This window comes from Mesoplodon densirostris, chromosome 10, assembly GCF_025265405.1.
Source record: "Mesoplodon densirostris isolate mMesDen1 chromosome 10, mMesDen1 primary haplotype, whole genome shotgun sequence".
In the NCBI taxonomy this organism is placed as follows: domain Eukaryota; kingdom Metazoa; phylum Chordata; class Mammalia; order Artiodactyla; family Ziphiidae; genus Mesoplodon; species Mesoplodon densirostris.
This window is the reverse complement of record NC_082670.1, coordinates 77,875,001-77,891,331: the sequence shown is the minus strand read 5'-3', so window position 1 is coordinate 77,891,331 and position 16,331 is coordinate 77,875,001. Positions and strand designations below refer to the sequence as shown.

At 47.3% G+C, this 16,331-nt stretch overlaps 2 protein-coding genes across 2 annotated transcripts in view; one reads left to right on the top strand and one right to left on the bottom strand.

Moving 5' to 3' along the window:
• The first annotated feature begins 2,628 nt into the window (after positions 1–2,628).
• ARHGEF3 (Rho guanine nucleotide exchange factor 3) overlaps positions 2,629–16,331 on the top strand; it is a 313,291-nt gene continuing 299,588 nt past the window's right edge. Inside the window, exon 1 of the mRNA XM_060109490.1 lies at positions 2,629–2,705. The gene's annotated coding sequence lies outside the window, so the exon portion shown is untranslated. The remainder of the gene's footprint in view (positions 2,706–16,331) is intronic.
• Positions 6,969–9,477, bottom strand: SPATA12 (spermatogenesis associated 12). Its single transcript, XM_060111492.1, is given in 5 exon segments — positions 6,969–7,111; positions 7,672–7,761; positions 7,764–7,826; positions 7,829–7,934; positions 9,442–9,477. Coding segments are annotated over 5 exon segments (438 nt in total).

Here is a 16,331-nt window from a genome sequence, read left to right as displayed (position 1 = left end):
CACCATGGCTTTCCTGCCTGCCATCAGGTATAGCTCATCGCTCCCTCGTCCATGTGGGGACCCCAGTAGACACCCCAGCTTTCCCAATTGATGACTCAGTGAGGTGACAGCTCTGGTCCTATTCTACCCTCTCTCGCAGAGTTAGGGGAGATGGGGCTGAATTCAAGAATGGGCGCTCATGAACTCTTTCAAGGAGAAAAGGTGGCTGGTCATCAGTGTCTTCTGGCCTCTCCACCAGTTTCCCAACTCCATGGATAGTGACCCACATTTCCTGCCTATTTCCTCTACACTCCCCACCAAAGGACTCCCTTTGGATGTATCATCTCTTCTTCCAACAGTCTCCTAACTTGAGTCCAAGAACCAAGTCCTCCCCACCCTCCCCCTTGCATGAGTGGGGCAGGGGCATGGTACACTGCATATAAACCCTTGTGGGATTACATTGATTTGTTTCTAGTCCACATATCCTTGCAGATCTGTTCTAATTTCCGGAAACCCTGAATTGTAAAGCAGAAGAAATAGAGGAGTTTGCCCCTGGTAATAATAAAAATTCATGTTGCCTTTGCTGTGTCCAGGAGACTTTCACCCACTGCATCCATTCCTCATTCAGCAGCTGGTGCAAACCCATTGCCTCTGCCTGAAACTTTCAATGGTAAAGGTTTAGTGTCTCATCTTGGCCACCAAGGCCCCTCCAGCCTTGTTCTCCCCCCCACCTGCCCCTCTCCATGGACTTCCAGAAGTCCATGTGCCCTGTGCTCTCCCACCTCTGGGCTTCCATGTCTCCTGTTCTCTCCAACCCAGATCCCACAGGAAGCCTCTCTATGCTCGAATCGGGGCCAACACTTCCCTTGTGTGTATGTATCTCACCACATGCTGCTCCCTAACCTGCCCAGTGATGGGTCTGACTGTTCCCACATCAGCTGTGAGCTCCGTGGGGTCAGGGACTATGTCTATCTTGTACAGAGTCACTGCTGTTCTCCACAGTCTGGCATATCGTGTGGCATGTAGCAGACGCTCAAATCACTAAATGGAGTCGAATGGAAATATAACATCTCTGACAAGGTTGCCTGGGTAGAATAGCAGGTGTCGACGTGTGGGTTGGAACTGCCTGCCGAGCTCTGGGCTGCTGAGGGAGTGGAAGCCCTTTATTATTATTTAATAAACGTGGCTGGGTGTAGTAAGGGATCTTCCATGGTCTGGAGAAGGGAGAATAACAAAAGAGTTTGGGAGATCTGGATATAGGTTTTGCCCTTGGAAGTGGGAGTACTGGGGAGGGTGTGTGATCCTTGAACAGGAAACGGATGGATCATGAGGCACTGGGTTTGGGATCAAGGTGTAGTGGAAGGAAGTTGCAGCTGTTGGATCCGGCCCCAAAGGTGGGCTGTGGGCTAGGAAGAGGCCACCCAGCACTATGAGTGCCTGCAAGGAGAGACAGGGGTTGCAATGAAGAAAGTCTCACCTGCGCCAGAGCAAGGTCTGAACTCCACGCGCTGGTCACAGGGGCCTGGGCTGGGAGACTTACATGCCAGCGGCTGCTGCCAGGACACGTCCCTCACAGGAAGCCCTCGACATCCCGCCTCTTCCTGTGAGGTGGAATGAGGGGGTGGGGGTTAGAGCTCACCCCATGGAGAGAGTTGAGGAGGCCCACTCAGAGCCTGGTCCATTCACTTACTGGAGGGTACGCCTACCGAGAGCCTTAGCCCTTGAGCTGATGCTCTCTCCTCTTACCCGGGGGCTGGCTTCACTTTCACCTTTCTAAGCTTCAGTTCCTGAGAAGTGGGCCCATACAACCCCTACACCTCACAAGGCTGTTGTGAACGTTAAAGTAGATCAAGCACCTAAAATGCACGCCTGGCGCATGAAAACAATTGATGAATTTTTTATTTTTATGATGACGGTTTATACTTTCATAAAAGCCCATAACTAATGTGCAGGGTATTTTTTATTCCTGATTTTATGGGGTTCTGAGAACTGTAGGAGTTATCTGTTGAATGAAAGAATGAATGAATACAGAAAATACTTTTAGTATTTAGATTGCCATGTTTATTTCAGCACGGAAGACCCAGGCCACAGCTGGCTGCTATCTTTTCAAGCTCAGCGTCTGCCCACAAGCTGGCGTTTCCTGAGAACCTGCTGGGCGCGCGGGGATTCGTCCTCAATCTCACCCCCACGGTCGAGGAAAGTGAGGCTTGGGCAAGACTCGACACGCCCAAGGTCAGCCTGGTAGGCGGGGCTGGGGCTCCTAGCGCAGGCTCCGGCTCGCCCTGCAGGGCAGCCCCTGGGGGGTCGCCACGGTCTCCTCCCGCTCGGATACCGGTCCCGCGAGCCACCCCGGGGGAAGCGGGAGCGGGAGGTTGGGCTGTGCACCCTTTCCCCGACCCGGTAAATTCTCTCCGAACTAGGCGTTGGGGGCTGTCCCGGGGACCTGATCTCCCCTCCTCCCTTCCTAGCCTTCCGCGGGACGCCGGCAGGACACGGGGAAGGGAGTGCTGAGCAGCGGCCTAGCCTGACTGCGTCCGGGTACCCCGCCACCGGGCTGGGGCGCCCGCTGGGGTCCCCGGCCCGCCTCCCGCCCACGTGGCCGGTTCGGCCTCTCCGCCCCCGGCCTCGCCCCGCCCCGGGGAACCGCCCCCGTAGCCTCCGCTGCCACCATCATAGCTGCGGTGCGCTCTGCAGTCCCGCCGGTCGAGCCCGTGCTGGGCGCCGAGGTGAGTGTGGGCCGCTGGCCTGGAGCCCCACTGCTCTGCTAGACCTTCGGAGCGGGACACTTTCCTCGGCTCCTCTCCACCTTCACCCACCATGCCGGAGTGGGACCCCACCCCCACCTCCAAGTCGTCCCCGCTCCATCCCTGTGCCCGCAGCGGGCGACGTGCGCTCTCTGGCTCCGGGCACCTGAGAGCGGCTTAGGTAGGCGGTGCCACCACTAGCCCGGAGCGGCTGCCGCTCGCGCCGGAGACCCTAACTTAGGTCCTCTGGTAACTCTTGGGCGAAAGTTCCCGAGGTGCCACCTGTCCTGGGGCGCAGCCGCTTTTCCGCGGGGTGGCTTCCCTTCGGGCGCTGCTGGTCGGGGCTCGGAGGGCTGCGGTCATTTCGCGGCTGGGACCCCGGCTTTGGGCGCCTGGGGCGGTGGCCGCGGTTTCTGGCCCACCCGAGCCGTAGTGCTCGCGGCTGCGTCTTTAAAACTGCGCGGCCGGAGGATCCCGAGATAGAGGCGGGGGAGGCGGACACCAAGGGGTTAACGTGAACTTCGGTCCCTCGTAGTCAAAGACGGGTGAGTGTTTTCTGAACGTGGTAGTTTCTACCAGGTCGGGTTCCCTGGGGCTTTGCCACGGGGAAGAGTCGCGCTTGCACTATCAGCGGCCTCATCATGGGCTTGAACGTTTCTGAAACAGAGCGGCTTGTTCCTAGAGGGCTCTTGCTCCATTTAATGCCTGAAGCCTGCTTGCCTTCAGCACTGGGGGAGGGTGTGAGAACTGCCAAAGAGTAGTTGTTAGCTGTCGTGGATGAACGAGCAGAAACACTACCCAGGTGTTACCACTTTCTACCCTGGGGTGTGGAAGAGGAGTTTTGCTATGTCTGCGCCTTAGCTGTGTAGTCTTGGGCAAGTTACTTCACCTGTCCGTGTCTCAATTTCCCCACCTGTAAAGTGGAGATGATAATAGTACAAACCTTAAAGGGTTGTATAAGATTAAAGTTTTAATGTAGTGCCTGGTACAAGGTAAATTCTACCTTGGTTAGCTGTTCTTCTTGTTATTATTTTGGTTGACGTCTAATGGGCGTCCCCAGTGAGGATGGGGCTCCCCAGTGAGGTAGGTAGGTGAGCAGGCTTTTGGCACTTCCCCTTCCCCTGCTAATGACCTGAATTATTTACACAGTAGCCTCGGTGTCCCCTTCAACCTAGAAATGCTTGGACTTTGTAGTAACACTTATTTTTTTTTTTTTTTTTTTTTTTTTTTTGCGGTATGGGGGCCTCTCACTGTTGTGGCCTCCCCCGTTGCGGAGCACAGGCTCCGGACGCGCAGGCTCCGGACGCGCAGGCTCAGCGGCCATGGCCCACGGGCCCAGCCGCTCCGCGGCATATGGGATCCTCCCAGACCAGGGCACGAACCCGTATCCCCTGCATTGGCAGGCGGACTCTCAACCACTTGCGCCACCAGGGAGGCCCTGTAGTAACACTTCTTATGGTTAACCAGCCTTGTGCAAAATGTACCTCAGAATGTGAGATTAGAGATGACCTTTGTCAAGGACACTCCTGGAAAATGAGGTCTTAGACCTTCTCTGGAGGCTCTGGGGTGTTATTGGATGTTTCCCTCGCTGGGGTGGCAGTGGATAAGGTTTCACCAGAATTCCTTCAGGCCTTGGTCCTCCTGACAGGCTGACATCCTCTAATCTCTGAGAATGTGAGAGTTTATTTAGGGGTACGAGGGCCTGATCTTGTCTCCTCCCTTCCATTTAGTCACCTCTAACAGATTGTCCCTTCCATCAGTGGAGTGTCTCTGGGCCACACCAGTTTATTTTTTTCTTCTGGCAGTGGTAACCACAGACAGGCATTCTGAACCTGCGGCTCTTCTGAAATATACGTGAGATGCTTGGAGCACAGGTGTACATTTTTCCAGAGGGTTTTCTTTTCATCATAGTCTGCAAAAGGCCCGCACCCCACAAATGTGGACCCTGAACCGCTGGTGGGAAGATGCAAGTTCTTGCTCCCTATACAGGGCAGGCCCAAGTTTATGTGGAGTCAAGGTGTCAACATTCCCTCTGCCCCTGTAGGTGGAAGTGCACACATGTTCCTTTGTGCCCTTGCTCAGAGCACACCTTCCAGTGGAAAATTCAGGTCTGCCTTGACTTGAGAAAATCTGATAAAGAAGTCATTTGGGAAAAGAAGGCAGGCGGTGGGGTTAGGGACTGTTGGCCTATGGTGGGACCTTTAGGATGGGATGCAGTTCATGAGAATTTGAACTCAATGTGTCAGGAGACTTCTTAGGGCCTTTGCACGTGCTGTTCCTTCTGCTGTGCCCACTGTTCCACCACTTATTTTCATGTCTGACACTTCCTTGCCCTATAGCTCAGATGTCTACTCTGTAGAGAAGGTTCCCCTGACCACTCAGTCCAAAGCAGCCCCGCAGTTTCTGTCACATTCCCCCATTGTATTTTACTCATGGTGCTTACCTGAAATGGTCTTACTCACGTATCTGTTTATGGGTTTATTGTCTTCACCCAGAAGAATGTAGAATCCAAGAGGGTAGATATGTTGCCCTGGTCACTGCTCAGCTCTGGCCCCTAGCAACAGTAGGTGCTCAATAGATGTCCCTGAGTGACCGAACGAATGAGTATCTGCTGAGAGAAGCAAGGCGAGTCTGGAGAGGTTTAAGAGTAGTGAAATGCAAAGGAACTGGCCATTAGTCAGGAACACCAGGCTACAGTGACCTTTGAGGTCACATAGTTTAACCTGCAGTTTAAACCACCTCCACAACACCTCTTCCTAGTTATTGCTTAACCTGGGCTTGAATCCTCCAGTGACTGGGAACTCATTGCCTCCAGAGAGCCCATTCTTGTGGAGGAAAGATGTGGTGTGCAGAGAACCAGATATAGTCCCTGTACCCCCTCTTATGAGGATGAGATGTGGCCTCCAGACTTCTGCATGCTACTGCTCCAGTTTTTCTGGTCTACGTTGCATCCTGATCCTTTCATCCATCACCATCCATCCCAGAAAGCTGCCTTTACTTCTCTGCCGTCACCAAGGTTCCTGAGCCCCTGACCAGAACTCAGTGTGCTACTGAGTCATATGTCATCTGAGGGGGCCTGAGGCAAAGAGGCATCAAAGAAAACTGCAGTAGTTTAGAAACTTTCGAGGCCAAGATCTGTATTGTTCAGGCTCCTGTAACTCATTGGGCAGCAGGGGTGGGTGGTGATGGGGTGTGGAGCTCTGTTTCTTTCACTCTTTTGTTCTTTCCCTGGATTTTTTCAATTCATTCCTTAATCGGTTTATTAATTGTGGCCCTAGATATATTTTTAAAAAATTAATCCTTGGTGGACTTCCCCAGCAGTCCAAACTAGGATCCCACATGCCACAAAATGCGGCCAAAAAAAAAAATTATTCATCCTTGGACCCATTATCTTCATGGTTTGTATAAATATTGCCTGATTCATATCACCTCACATATACAAGTTGAAACTTGAGTGAAAATGGAATGTTTTTATATATGATTCTAACTTATTGAGTCAGTTTCTGCGTGGGAGGTCACCAGTGTGGGGAGTAGGGCTGGGTCCACTGTGGAGAGGTTTGGTGGCAAGCTTTGCTTTTTTCATGTGCCTTAGCCACTTAGCTCAGCTCGTTTACTTCATGTATTCAAGAACCACTTATGGAGGGAGGGCTCTGGCCTGGCCACACAGCAGTCAAGGAAACCAACAGTGTTCCTCCCTTTAGGAGTTCACATCCCAGTGATGGAGATGGACAGTAGACAACTAGACCTATAATGTAATGTGAGGGAGTGTGATCAGTGTGATGAAGGAGATGAAGCTGGGTAAGGGGATCCAGAGTGGCTGGAATGGAGGCAGGGTTGGTTTAGGTTAGGGAAGGTCTCTCTGAGGAAGCAGCATTTGAGCAGAAACCCAGTTGAAAGAGGGAGCAGCCATGTGGGTGTCTTAGGGAAGACCATTCTATGCATATAGAACCCAAGGTTGTAGTCAAGCCCCTGGTGTGGCCAGTCAGCTCTTGAGCCCTGGACATGGTCTGTCTCCCTGGTGAAGGGAGAGGGGAAGTGAGCCGTGTGGGCAGAAGCTCCCCCACCTTCTCCCCAAATCCTTGCAGGTGACTGGAGGAAGAGCTCAGCATTTTGTGCTCTCCTAGTTGACCAGAATGCTCATGCCTTCCTTTCTAGAGGGTGGGACCTGGAGTGATGATGTTCCTGAAATTGCTGCCTTGACAACTGAGCATGAGCCTAGGGGGCTTGATGCAAGATTCTCATTGGTTATAGCAGAGTGTGTGTGTGTGTGTGTGTGTGTGTGTGTGTGTTGGAATATACTGGGGAAAAGGAACTGACCTAGCAGCCTTCAGTAAATGACAGTTGATCTGAATGGCTGTGCCTTGGGCTGCTGAGCTCAGCACCAATATCTTCATATTATCTCTGCAACTGTCCTGTGGCACGGACCCTCTTAGTGAACCCATTTTTCGGAACCCATTTTTCACACCCAGTTGTGGTGTGGAGTGATGAATAACTTGCCAACTGTTTGTTTTCTTGGGCCTCTTGTCAGTTGTATTGGGAGAGGTGAAGGTGAGGAGGATCTTCCCTGAAGATTTATTCAGTGATTTAAAGAAAGATGGGTGTTTTATTTATTTTTAATTAATTAATTAATTAATTTTTGGCTACGTTGGGTCTTCATTGCTGCACGCGGGCTTTCTCTAGTTGCGGTGAGCGGGGGATACTCTTCATTGTGGTGTGCAGGCTTCTCATTGTGGTGGCTTCTCTTGTTGTGGAGCACGGGCTCTAGGCTCGTGGGCTTCAGTAGTTGTGGCTCACAGGCTCAGTAGTTGTGGCTCGTGGGCTCTAGAGCGCAGGCTCAGTAGTTGCGGCGCACAGGCTTTGTTGCTCTGCGGCATGTGGGATCTTCCCGGACCAGGGATCGAACCTGTGTCCCCTGCATTGGCAGGCATATTCTTAGGTGCTGTGCCACCAGGGAAGTCCCAAGATGGGTGTTTTAAATATCTTAGATAGGCCTCTCTTTTGTGTACATCCCTGTGGAATGTCAGATCTGGGAGACAAAGGCTGCTCCTGGCCAAATGCTCAGTCCCTGGCTCAGTGAGGGTTTGTTGCGATGTTAGGTGGATGCCCCAGGGTTTCTGGTGGCCATGGAACAATAAGGCTGGAGGAGGTCATTGCCTTCATTTCCCAGGTGTCTCCTGACTTTTCCAAGGTGGACCAAAAGTCAGGGCAGAACTAGATATGGGGCCCAAGTCAAAACCAGAATGCTCCAGAAAGAGAGGCTGGGGCCCGTGGCCAGAGTTGGAGGATAGAGGAGGCAGCTTGGTGTCTTGCCTGGCTCAGCCAGCTAAAGACCAAGCTAGTTATTTAACAGTTCAACTTGGTTCCTTGTCCCAACACCTCACCTCCACTTCCAGCCAGCGTATGGTAAATTTATGGATCTGGATTTGCTGTTCCTGTCAATAGAACCCCAAGCCCGGAATTCATCTCCAGCTCTGAGCTCAGTAATATTTCCTGGAAGCTGGAGCAGCACACTGACTGGCTTTGAGGCAAATAGAAATTGTAGAGATGGCATTTGGGGTCCTGTGTTCCAGTCTCCACCTCAACATTTTCAGTGGAGTGACCTTGGACAAGGTGCCTAACCTCTCCAAGCCTGTTTGCTCATCTGTAAAGGGGGGTGGTGCTTGCCTGTACCTCACAGGTCTGCTCTGAGGATGAAATGAGAAGATACTTGCAAAGTGCTTAACCCCGTCACAGCCTGCATGCGGGCGGGGCTGGCCAGGGTTGTCATCTGGTGACTAAGGATTGACCCAGGTCACTCCATCACTGCTTTGTGCTCCTAATAGGAGAGGTGTGCTCAGACACATTGGAAGTTCTTCATTCAGATTTGGGGGTTTCACTGGCGTGGGTGTTATTCTTTTTGGAGAGGATCTTATTAGGAGCCAAGTCTGATAATGGAGTTGGGGGTCAGTTTATGGTGAGACAGAGGCCAGGTTGAACCACTGCCGAGACCTCTTGCCCAACCACAGCCCCCCATCCTCTCCCAGCAGTCTCCCCAGCCTACAGTGGCCACCCCATGTCCCCATAGCCCTCCGTCCCTGAGGGGCATATGACACCTTGGAACTTGGCTGCTTCAACTCATCGTTCCAACTCATCTTTAACACACCACATCCCAAGTTACCCTCTGGCCCCTGTAACAGAGCTGAACCTGACATCCCCCAAATACCCGAGAAGCTTTTCCACTTTCAAATCTTTGCTGCTACTGTTCCCACTACTTGGAATGCTCTTTCGCTTTTGTCCACTTTCACAGATTCCCACACTGCCCACTCCAATGGCCTCTTCCCTCTTTCCTTCCCTTTTGGCTAGAAAAAGAAATGCTCTTTTGCATAGGAAACTCTGATTATTTCTTAATACACAGAAATGCAAACAAGTCAGAAGTTGTAGAGTAAAACCCAGGCTTACATCCAGAAAGAACATTTATGATCAGCTGGCTGTGTATTTCTCTTACATTCTTATGTACAGATGTGTGTACCTGTGTATATCTTTAAAAACCAACATAATTGCTCATTTTGTATGTATTCTTCTCCAGCCTTTTTTGTTTTTCTTCATTTAGCCATATGTACAAGAACACTTTCTCTGTCCATATGCTGTCTTCTTTTTACCTGCCCTGGCTCTCCCCTTCCCCAGGGAAGAGTGTACAAATTTGTATGGAAATAGGTTTTCATTTCTCTTGGGTACATACCCAGCAGTGGAATTGCAGGTCGGATGGTAACTCCATGTTTAACATTTTGAGGAACTGCCAAGTGTTTTCCGTAGTGGCTGTACCATTCTGCAATCCCACCAGTGGTATATGAGGGTTCCAATTACTCCACATCCTCAGCAGCACTTGTCACTGTCCATCTTTTTGGTTATTGCCATTCTAGTGCATGTGAAATGGTATCTCATCGTGGTTTTGGTTTTCATTTCCCTAATGGTTAGTGGTGTTAAATATCTTTTTTTAACTTTATTTTTTAGAGCAGTTTGGGTTTATAATAAAAGTGAGACGAAGGTACAGAGATTTCTCCTATACTCCCTGCTCACACACATGCATAGCCTCCACCATTATCAACAGCACTCACCAGAATGGTACATCTGTCACCAAGGATAGACCTGCATTGGCACATCATAATCATCTAAATACTATAGTTTACCTAATGGCTCACTGTTGGTATTCTACTCTCAGTGGGTTTGGATAAATGTACAATGACATATATCCTTCATTATAATATCATACAGAGTATTTCACTACTCTAAAAATCCTCTGTGCTCTACCTGTGCATACCTTCCTCCACCCTCCACCATAACCACTGATCTTTTTATTGTCTCCACAGTTTTGCCTTTTCCAGAATGTCATGTAGTTAGAATCATACAGTGTGTAGCCTTCTCATTTTGGTTTCTTTCGCTTAGTAATATGCAGTTAAGGTTTCCAATGTCTTTTCATGGCTTGATAACACATTTTTTAGCACTGAATGATATTCCATTGTCTGGGTATATCACAGTTTATTTTTCCATTCACCTACTGAAGGACATCTTGGTTGCTTCCAAGTTTTGAAAATTATGAATAAAGCTGCTCTAAACATCTATGTGCAGGTTTTTTTTGAGATATACATTTTAAAGTAATAACTAGAATTATGACTTATAACATTATACCAGAACATATAAGATTTTTAGGAATTTTATGTAATGTTTGAAACATTTATATTAACATATTTCTGTACAAATAACCCAAAGAAAGTTTAGTATTAGTTTTGTTTTTTATACAGCAGGTTCTTATTAGTCATCAATTTTATACACATCAGTGTATACATGTCAATCCCAATCTCCCAATTCATCCCACCACCATTGCCACACCCCCCCCCCCGCCACTTTCCCCCCTTGGTGTCCATATGTTTGTTCTCTACATCCGTGTCTCAACTTCTGCCCTGCAGAAGTTTTGTGTGGACATAAGTTTTCAGCTCTTTTGGGTAAATACCAGGGAGTGTGATTGTTGGATCATATGGTAAGAGAGTGCTTAGTTTTTTAAGAAACCACCAAACTGTCTTCCAAAGTGGCTGTACCATTTTCCATTCCTACCAGCAGTGTATGAGAGTGCCTGTTGCTCCACATGCTTGTCAGCATTTGGTGTTGTCAGGGTTTTGTATTTTGGCCATTGTCATAGGTGTTTAGTGGTATCCTCATTGTTGTTTTAATTTGTGTTTCCCTGTTGTCATATGATGATATGGAGCATCTTTTCATATGCTTACTTGCCATGTGTATATCTTCTTTGGTGAGGTGTCTGTTAAGGTCTCTGGGCCATTTTTGATTCAGGTTGTTTGTTTCTTGTTGAGTTTTAGGAGTTCTTTGTATATTTTTTGTAACAGTCCTTTATCACATGTGTCTTTCACAAATGCTTTCTCCCACTCTGTGACTTATCTTCTATTTCTCTTGGTATTATCTATTGCAAAGCAGAAATTTTTAATTTTGTGAAGTCCAGGTTATCAATTATTTCTTTCATGGATTGTGTTTTTGGTGTTGGATCTAAAAAGGCATCACCATTACAAGGTATTCTAGGTTTTCTGCTATGTTATCTTCTGGGTGTTTTAGACTTTTGCATTTTACATTTAGGTCTGTGATTCATTTTGAGTTAATTTTTGTGAAGGGTGTAAGGTCTATGTTTAGATTTTTTTTGTCTTTTTTTGTATGTGGATGTGCTGTTGTTTCAACACCGTTTGTTGAAAAGATGATCTTTGTTCCATTGCATTGCCTTTGCTCCTTTGTCAGAGATCAGTTGACTGTATTTATGAGGGTCTATTTCTGGGCTCTCTATTCTTTTTTTTTTTTTTTTTTCTTTTTGCGGTATGCGGGCCTCTCACTGTTGTGGCCTCTCCCGTTGCGGAGCACAGGCTCCGGATGCGCAGGCCCAGCGGCCATGGCTCACGGGCCCAGCCGCTCCGCGGCATATGGGATCCTCCCAGACCGGGGCACGAACCCGTATCCCCTGCATCGGCAGGCGGACTCTTAACCACTGTGCCACCAGGGAGGCCCTGGGCTCTCTATTCTGTTCCTTCGATTTATTTGTTTATTCTTTTGCCAGTACTGCACTGTTTTGATCACCGTAGCTTTATAGTAAATCTTGATGTCGGGTAGCCTCAGTCCTCCAACTTTGTTCTCCTTCAATATTGTGTTGATTAAATATCTTTTAATATGTTTATCAGCCATTTGTATATCTTCCTTGGAGAAATGTCTATTCAGATCTTTTGCCTATTTAAAAAATTGGGTTGTGTTTTTACTATTGAGTTGTAAGGGTTCTTTATATATTCTAGATTCAGTCCCATATCAGATACATGAATTTTCAACATTTTCTCCCATTCTGTGGGTTGTCTTTTCACTTTCTGGATGGTGTCCTTTGAAGCCCAAGGTTTTAATTTTGATGAAGCCAATTTATCTATTTTTCTTGTATTGCTTGTGCTTTTGGTGTCATATCTAAGAAACCTTTGCCTAATCCAAGATCATAAAGATTTATGCCTAAGTTTTCTTCTAAGAATTTTATGGTTTTAGCTCCTACATTTAGGTCTTTGATACATAATTTTTAGGTGTGGTGTGAGGTAGACCGGTACAGCTTCATTCTTTTGCATGCGGATAGCCTGTTGACCCTGCACAGTTTGTTGAAAAGGCTATTCTTCCCATTGAATTGTCTTGACATCCTTGTCAAAAATCAGTAGGCCATAAATGTGTTTAGTTCTGCATTCTCATTTCTATTCCATTGATCTGTATGTCTATCCTTGTGCTAGTACCATTGTTACTATCTTGATTACTATACCCTTGTGGTAAGTTTTGAAATTGAGAAATACGAATCTTTCCACTTTGTCCTTTTCCATGATTGTTTTGGCTATTTGGGATCCCCATATAAATTTTAGGATCAACTTGTCAATTTCTGCAAAAAAGGCAGCTAAGAATTTGACAGGGGTTGTATTGAGTCTGTAGGTCTGTGGGAGGTTTTGCCATCTCAATGATATTAAGTCCAGTCCTGAAATACTTTTACTGGGTGCATCACTCACTCAGCTCCCCCAGTCATCGTTTTCTGAAGAGACACTCAGAGGCCCATCCTTCAAGCTGTACAGACAAAAATCCAGGAACATCAGCATCTCTTTTCCTTGTTGAAGATAGTGACACAATATAGTGTAGTGTTTAATCTAAGGCTGAAGACCTTGGATAAAATATTTAATGCCTGAATTTGTGGAATGGAAGTGCATCTGGCACTGACTGAGCATATGCAGACCTGGCTTCCCTTTACTCTGAGGGCATGATGGCGATTCCTGAAGATCCTCCCATATTCCCCTGCCTCCATGCCTTGAGAAGTGTGGTGAGAACTAGGGACCCCCACAGCCCTGGAGGTACCAGGGAGTGGTGGAGGGCATTGGAGTGAGGCTACATTTTAATTTGTTTTATCTATTGGGCAAAGAGGTAGGATTTCATTTACGGCGAGAGTTTTGATGCTAAAGCAATTTTTGTCCCCCACCCAATCATAGTTTGAGGAATGGAATAAAAATAAGAAAGGAATACTATCACACATTAAAAGATTAGTTTACACCCCTACATGCACTTATGTGTTCCAGATGTAATGCTTTGCCACAAGTCCAAGATTGTATTCTCATGGAAGAAGAAATAAAAAGCAAAGCACCTACATGTGCATCAGTAGGAATCTGGTTTTCTGAGTTTAAGGAACAACCTGGGAACTCCATTGGAAACTGCACATCCACTCACACCTCAGCTTACTCTCAGCTGGGATGAGGAGGTCCATTTTAAACAAAACAGTGCTAATGCATGTGTGTGTGTATGTGTGTGTGTTGAGGGGGATGGAGTTACCACTGTTGTTTCAAAAAAATTCGGGCTGAGTTTTTAGTTCATTTCTGGAGGGGGAAAAACTTATATGCAATAGAATTATTTTGAGATCTTCAAAATCTAAACTCCTTTGGTTTAACAGATTCCCTTTACCTAAGCTGTTAGAATAGTTCATAGGGATTTCATTTCCATTCTTCAGTGAGGGGTGTGTGTGCATGCATGTGCACCTGGAAAGTTAGGGGAAAAACATAGTGATAAAACCCAACCCCAAAACAAGGAAGCGTGTTACAGAGCTGAGTGAGGTTCCAGTCTCAGAAGGTGCAGCTTAGCTGACCTTGTGTAACCTCTCTCTATGACACATCTCCCAGCGGGGTGGAAAAACTGTTTCTCCCCAGCTTGGCTTTAATTTTACAAAAGCCCTGTGCAGTCTTGCAGAGTCAAGTGATTTTCTTAACAAATTGCTCATATTTCATATGTTCTGGGCTGGGCAGGGGCTCACTAATCCTTGGCCAGCATTGTGAGTCAGAAAATATTTAAATGACCGCCTGAGTCCTTCCAGGAGAGAGAGTTAACTTAGGGAGCTGGAGTGACTCTTAAACAGCACTGCAGGAAACAAGGTGTAGAATTGATACCAATATTAGCAGCTCTCTTTTGTTATACTAGTAAAGAATGTTATATTGCCTTTTATTTTATTTTTTTTTATTTTATTTTTTTTTTGCGGTATGCGGGCCTCTAACCGTTGTGGCCTCCCCCGTTGCGGAGCACAGGCTCCGGACGCGCAGGCCCAGCGGCCACGGCTCACGGGCCCAGCCGCTCCGCGGCATACGGGATCCTCCCAGACCGGGGCACGAACCCGCATCCCCTGCATCGGCAGGCGGACTCCCAACCACTTGCGCCACCAGGGAGGCCCTATATTGCCTTTTAGAGTGAGATAATAATGATGATGCTACCAAATTTTATTGAGTACTTATTATATGGTGGAGTCTGGCTTTTCACACTTGTTTTTGATGTGACCCATTGTAAGAAATAAATCTAGACAGTAACCTGTTGTGTGTGTGTACGTGCACACATATCTAAAAGAAGTTTGGTGAGACACTACTTATGTATGTATGTCTAGTGTCCTCTGACAATTCTTTTCAGCATTAATGAATTTATGCTTTTTAAAAAAGTGATGGTTGTGAGACCCACTAAATTTATTTCAGTAATGGGTCAAAAACCTACTATTTGAAAAACACTGTGCTAGACAATTTACTATGTGTTTTATTTATTTATTTATTTTTAAATAAATTTATTTTATTTTTGGCTGCATTGGGTCTTCGTTGCTGCCCGCTGGCTTCTTCTAGTTGCGGCCCGCTGGCTTCTTCTAGTTGCGGCGAGCGGGAGCTACTCTTCATTGCAGTGTGTGGGCTTCTCTTGTTGCGGAGCACGGGCTCTAGACTCTCGGGCTCAGTAGTTGTGGCGCACGGGCTTAGTTGCTCCGCGGCATGTGGGATCTTCCCCGACCAGGGCTCGAACCCGTGTCCCCTGCATTGGCAGGCGGATTCTTAAACACTGCGCCACCAGGGAAGCCCCTACTATGCGTGTGTTTGTTTGTTTTTTTTGCGGTACGCGGGCCTCTCACTGTTGTGGCCTCTCCCGTTGTGGAGCACAGGCTCTGGATGCGCAGGCTCAGCGACCATGGCTCACGGGCCCAGCCGCTCCGCGGCATGTGGGATCTTCTCAGACCGGGGCACGAACCCGTGTCCCCTGCATCGGCAGGTAGACTCTCGACCACTGTGCCACCAGGGAAGCCCCCTACTATGTGTTTTATATGTACTATCTCATTTAATTCTCACAGCAAACTCATGGAGGGGATATTATTATCCCCATTTTATGTATGGGGAAACTGAGGCACAGAGAGGTAACTTGCCCAGGGTCACGCTGTGAATGAGTAGTGGAGCTGGGCTTGAACCCAGAAACTGGGTACTGTTAGAAGTTCAAAGGAATAGGGTATAACTTAATATCCTAATGAGTTAAACATAGTACATATAAAACATATATATATATATATATCACATACAGAGGGAGAGTGAGCAAGAGTGAGAGCAAGAGGAGAGAGAGAGAGATTTATTTTGAATAATTGGTGATTCTTCTATGTGATTATAGAGGCTTGGCAAGTTAAAAATCTGCAGAGTAGGCTGGCAAGCTGGAGACTCAGGGAAGAGTTGCAGTTTTCCTTCCTGCTAGTGGAGGTCAGTCTTTGTTCTGTTAAGGCCTTCGACTGATTGGATGAGGCCCACCCACATTATGAAGAGCAACTTGTTTTACTCAGAGTCTATGATTTAAATGTTAATTTCATCTAAAAAATTCCTGTACCTTCACAGAAACATCTTGAATAATGTTTGACCAAATATCTAGGCCTTAGAGTCTAGCTGAGTTGATGTTTAAAATTAAGTATCACAGGAGATAAGATACTGTTTGAAGTTGTTCAGAAGAAATGAATAAGGCAGTGGGAAGCAGGAGTGTGGTACTGTTACAAATGGGAGAACATTTCAGAAAGAACTCCCTCTCCCATAACTAATTGCAAAATAAGGCCATCCCTGGCTCCTGTGCAATTACAGAGGGACAGCATGGGTTGGCAGATAAGTTGGGGGTGGGGGCAGCTCAGATTTTCTTGCTTTGAGTTGAATGGATTTTTCTTACATTTCACTTTTAGATCAGAAGCCTGAGAATTCATGGCCCTAAGTAAACAGGGCCATTTATTTGCAGCTACTGGGTGCTTGTTCAGTAGAT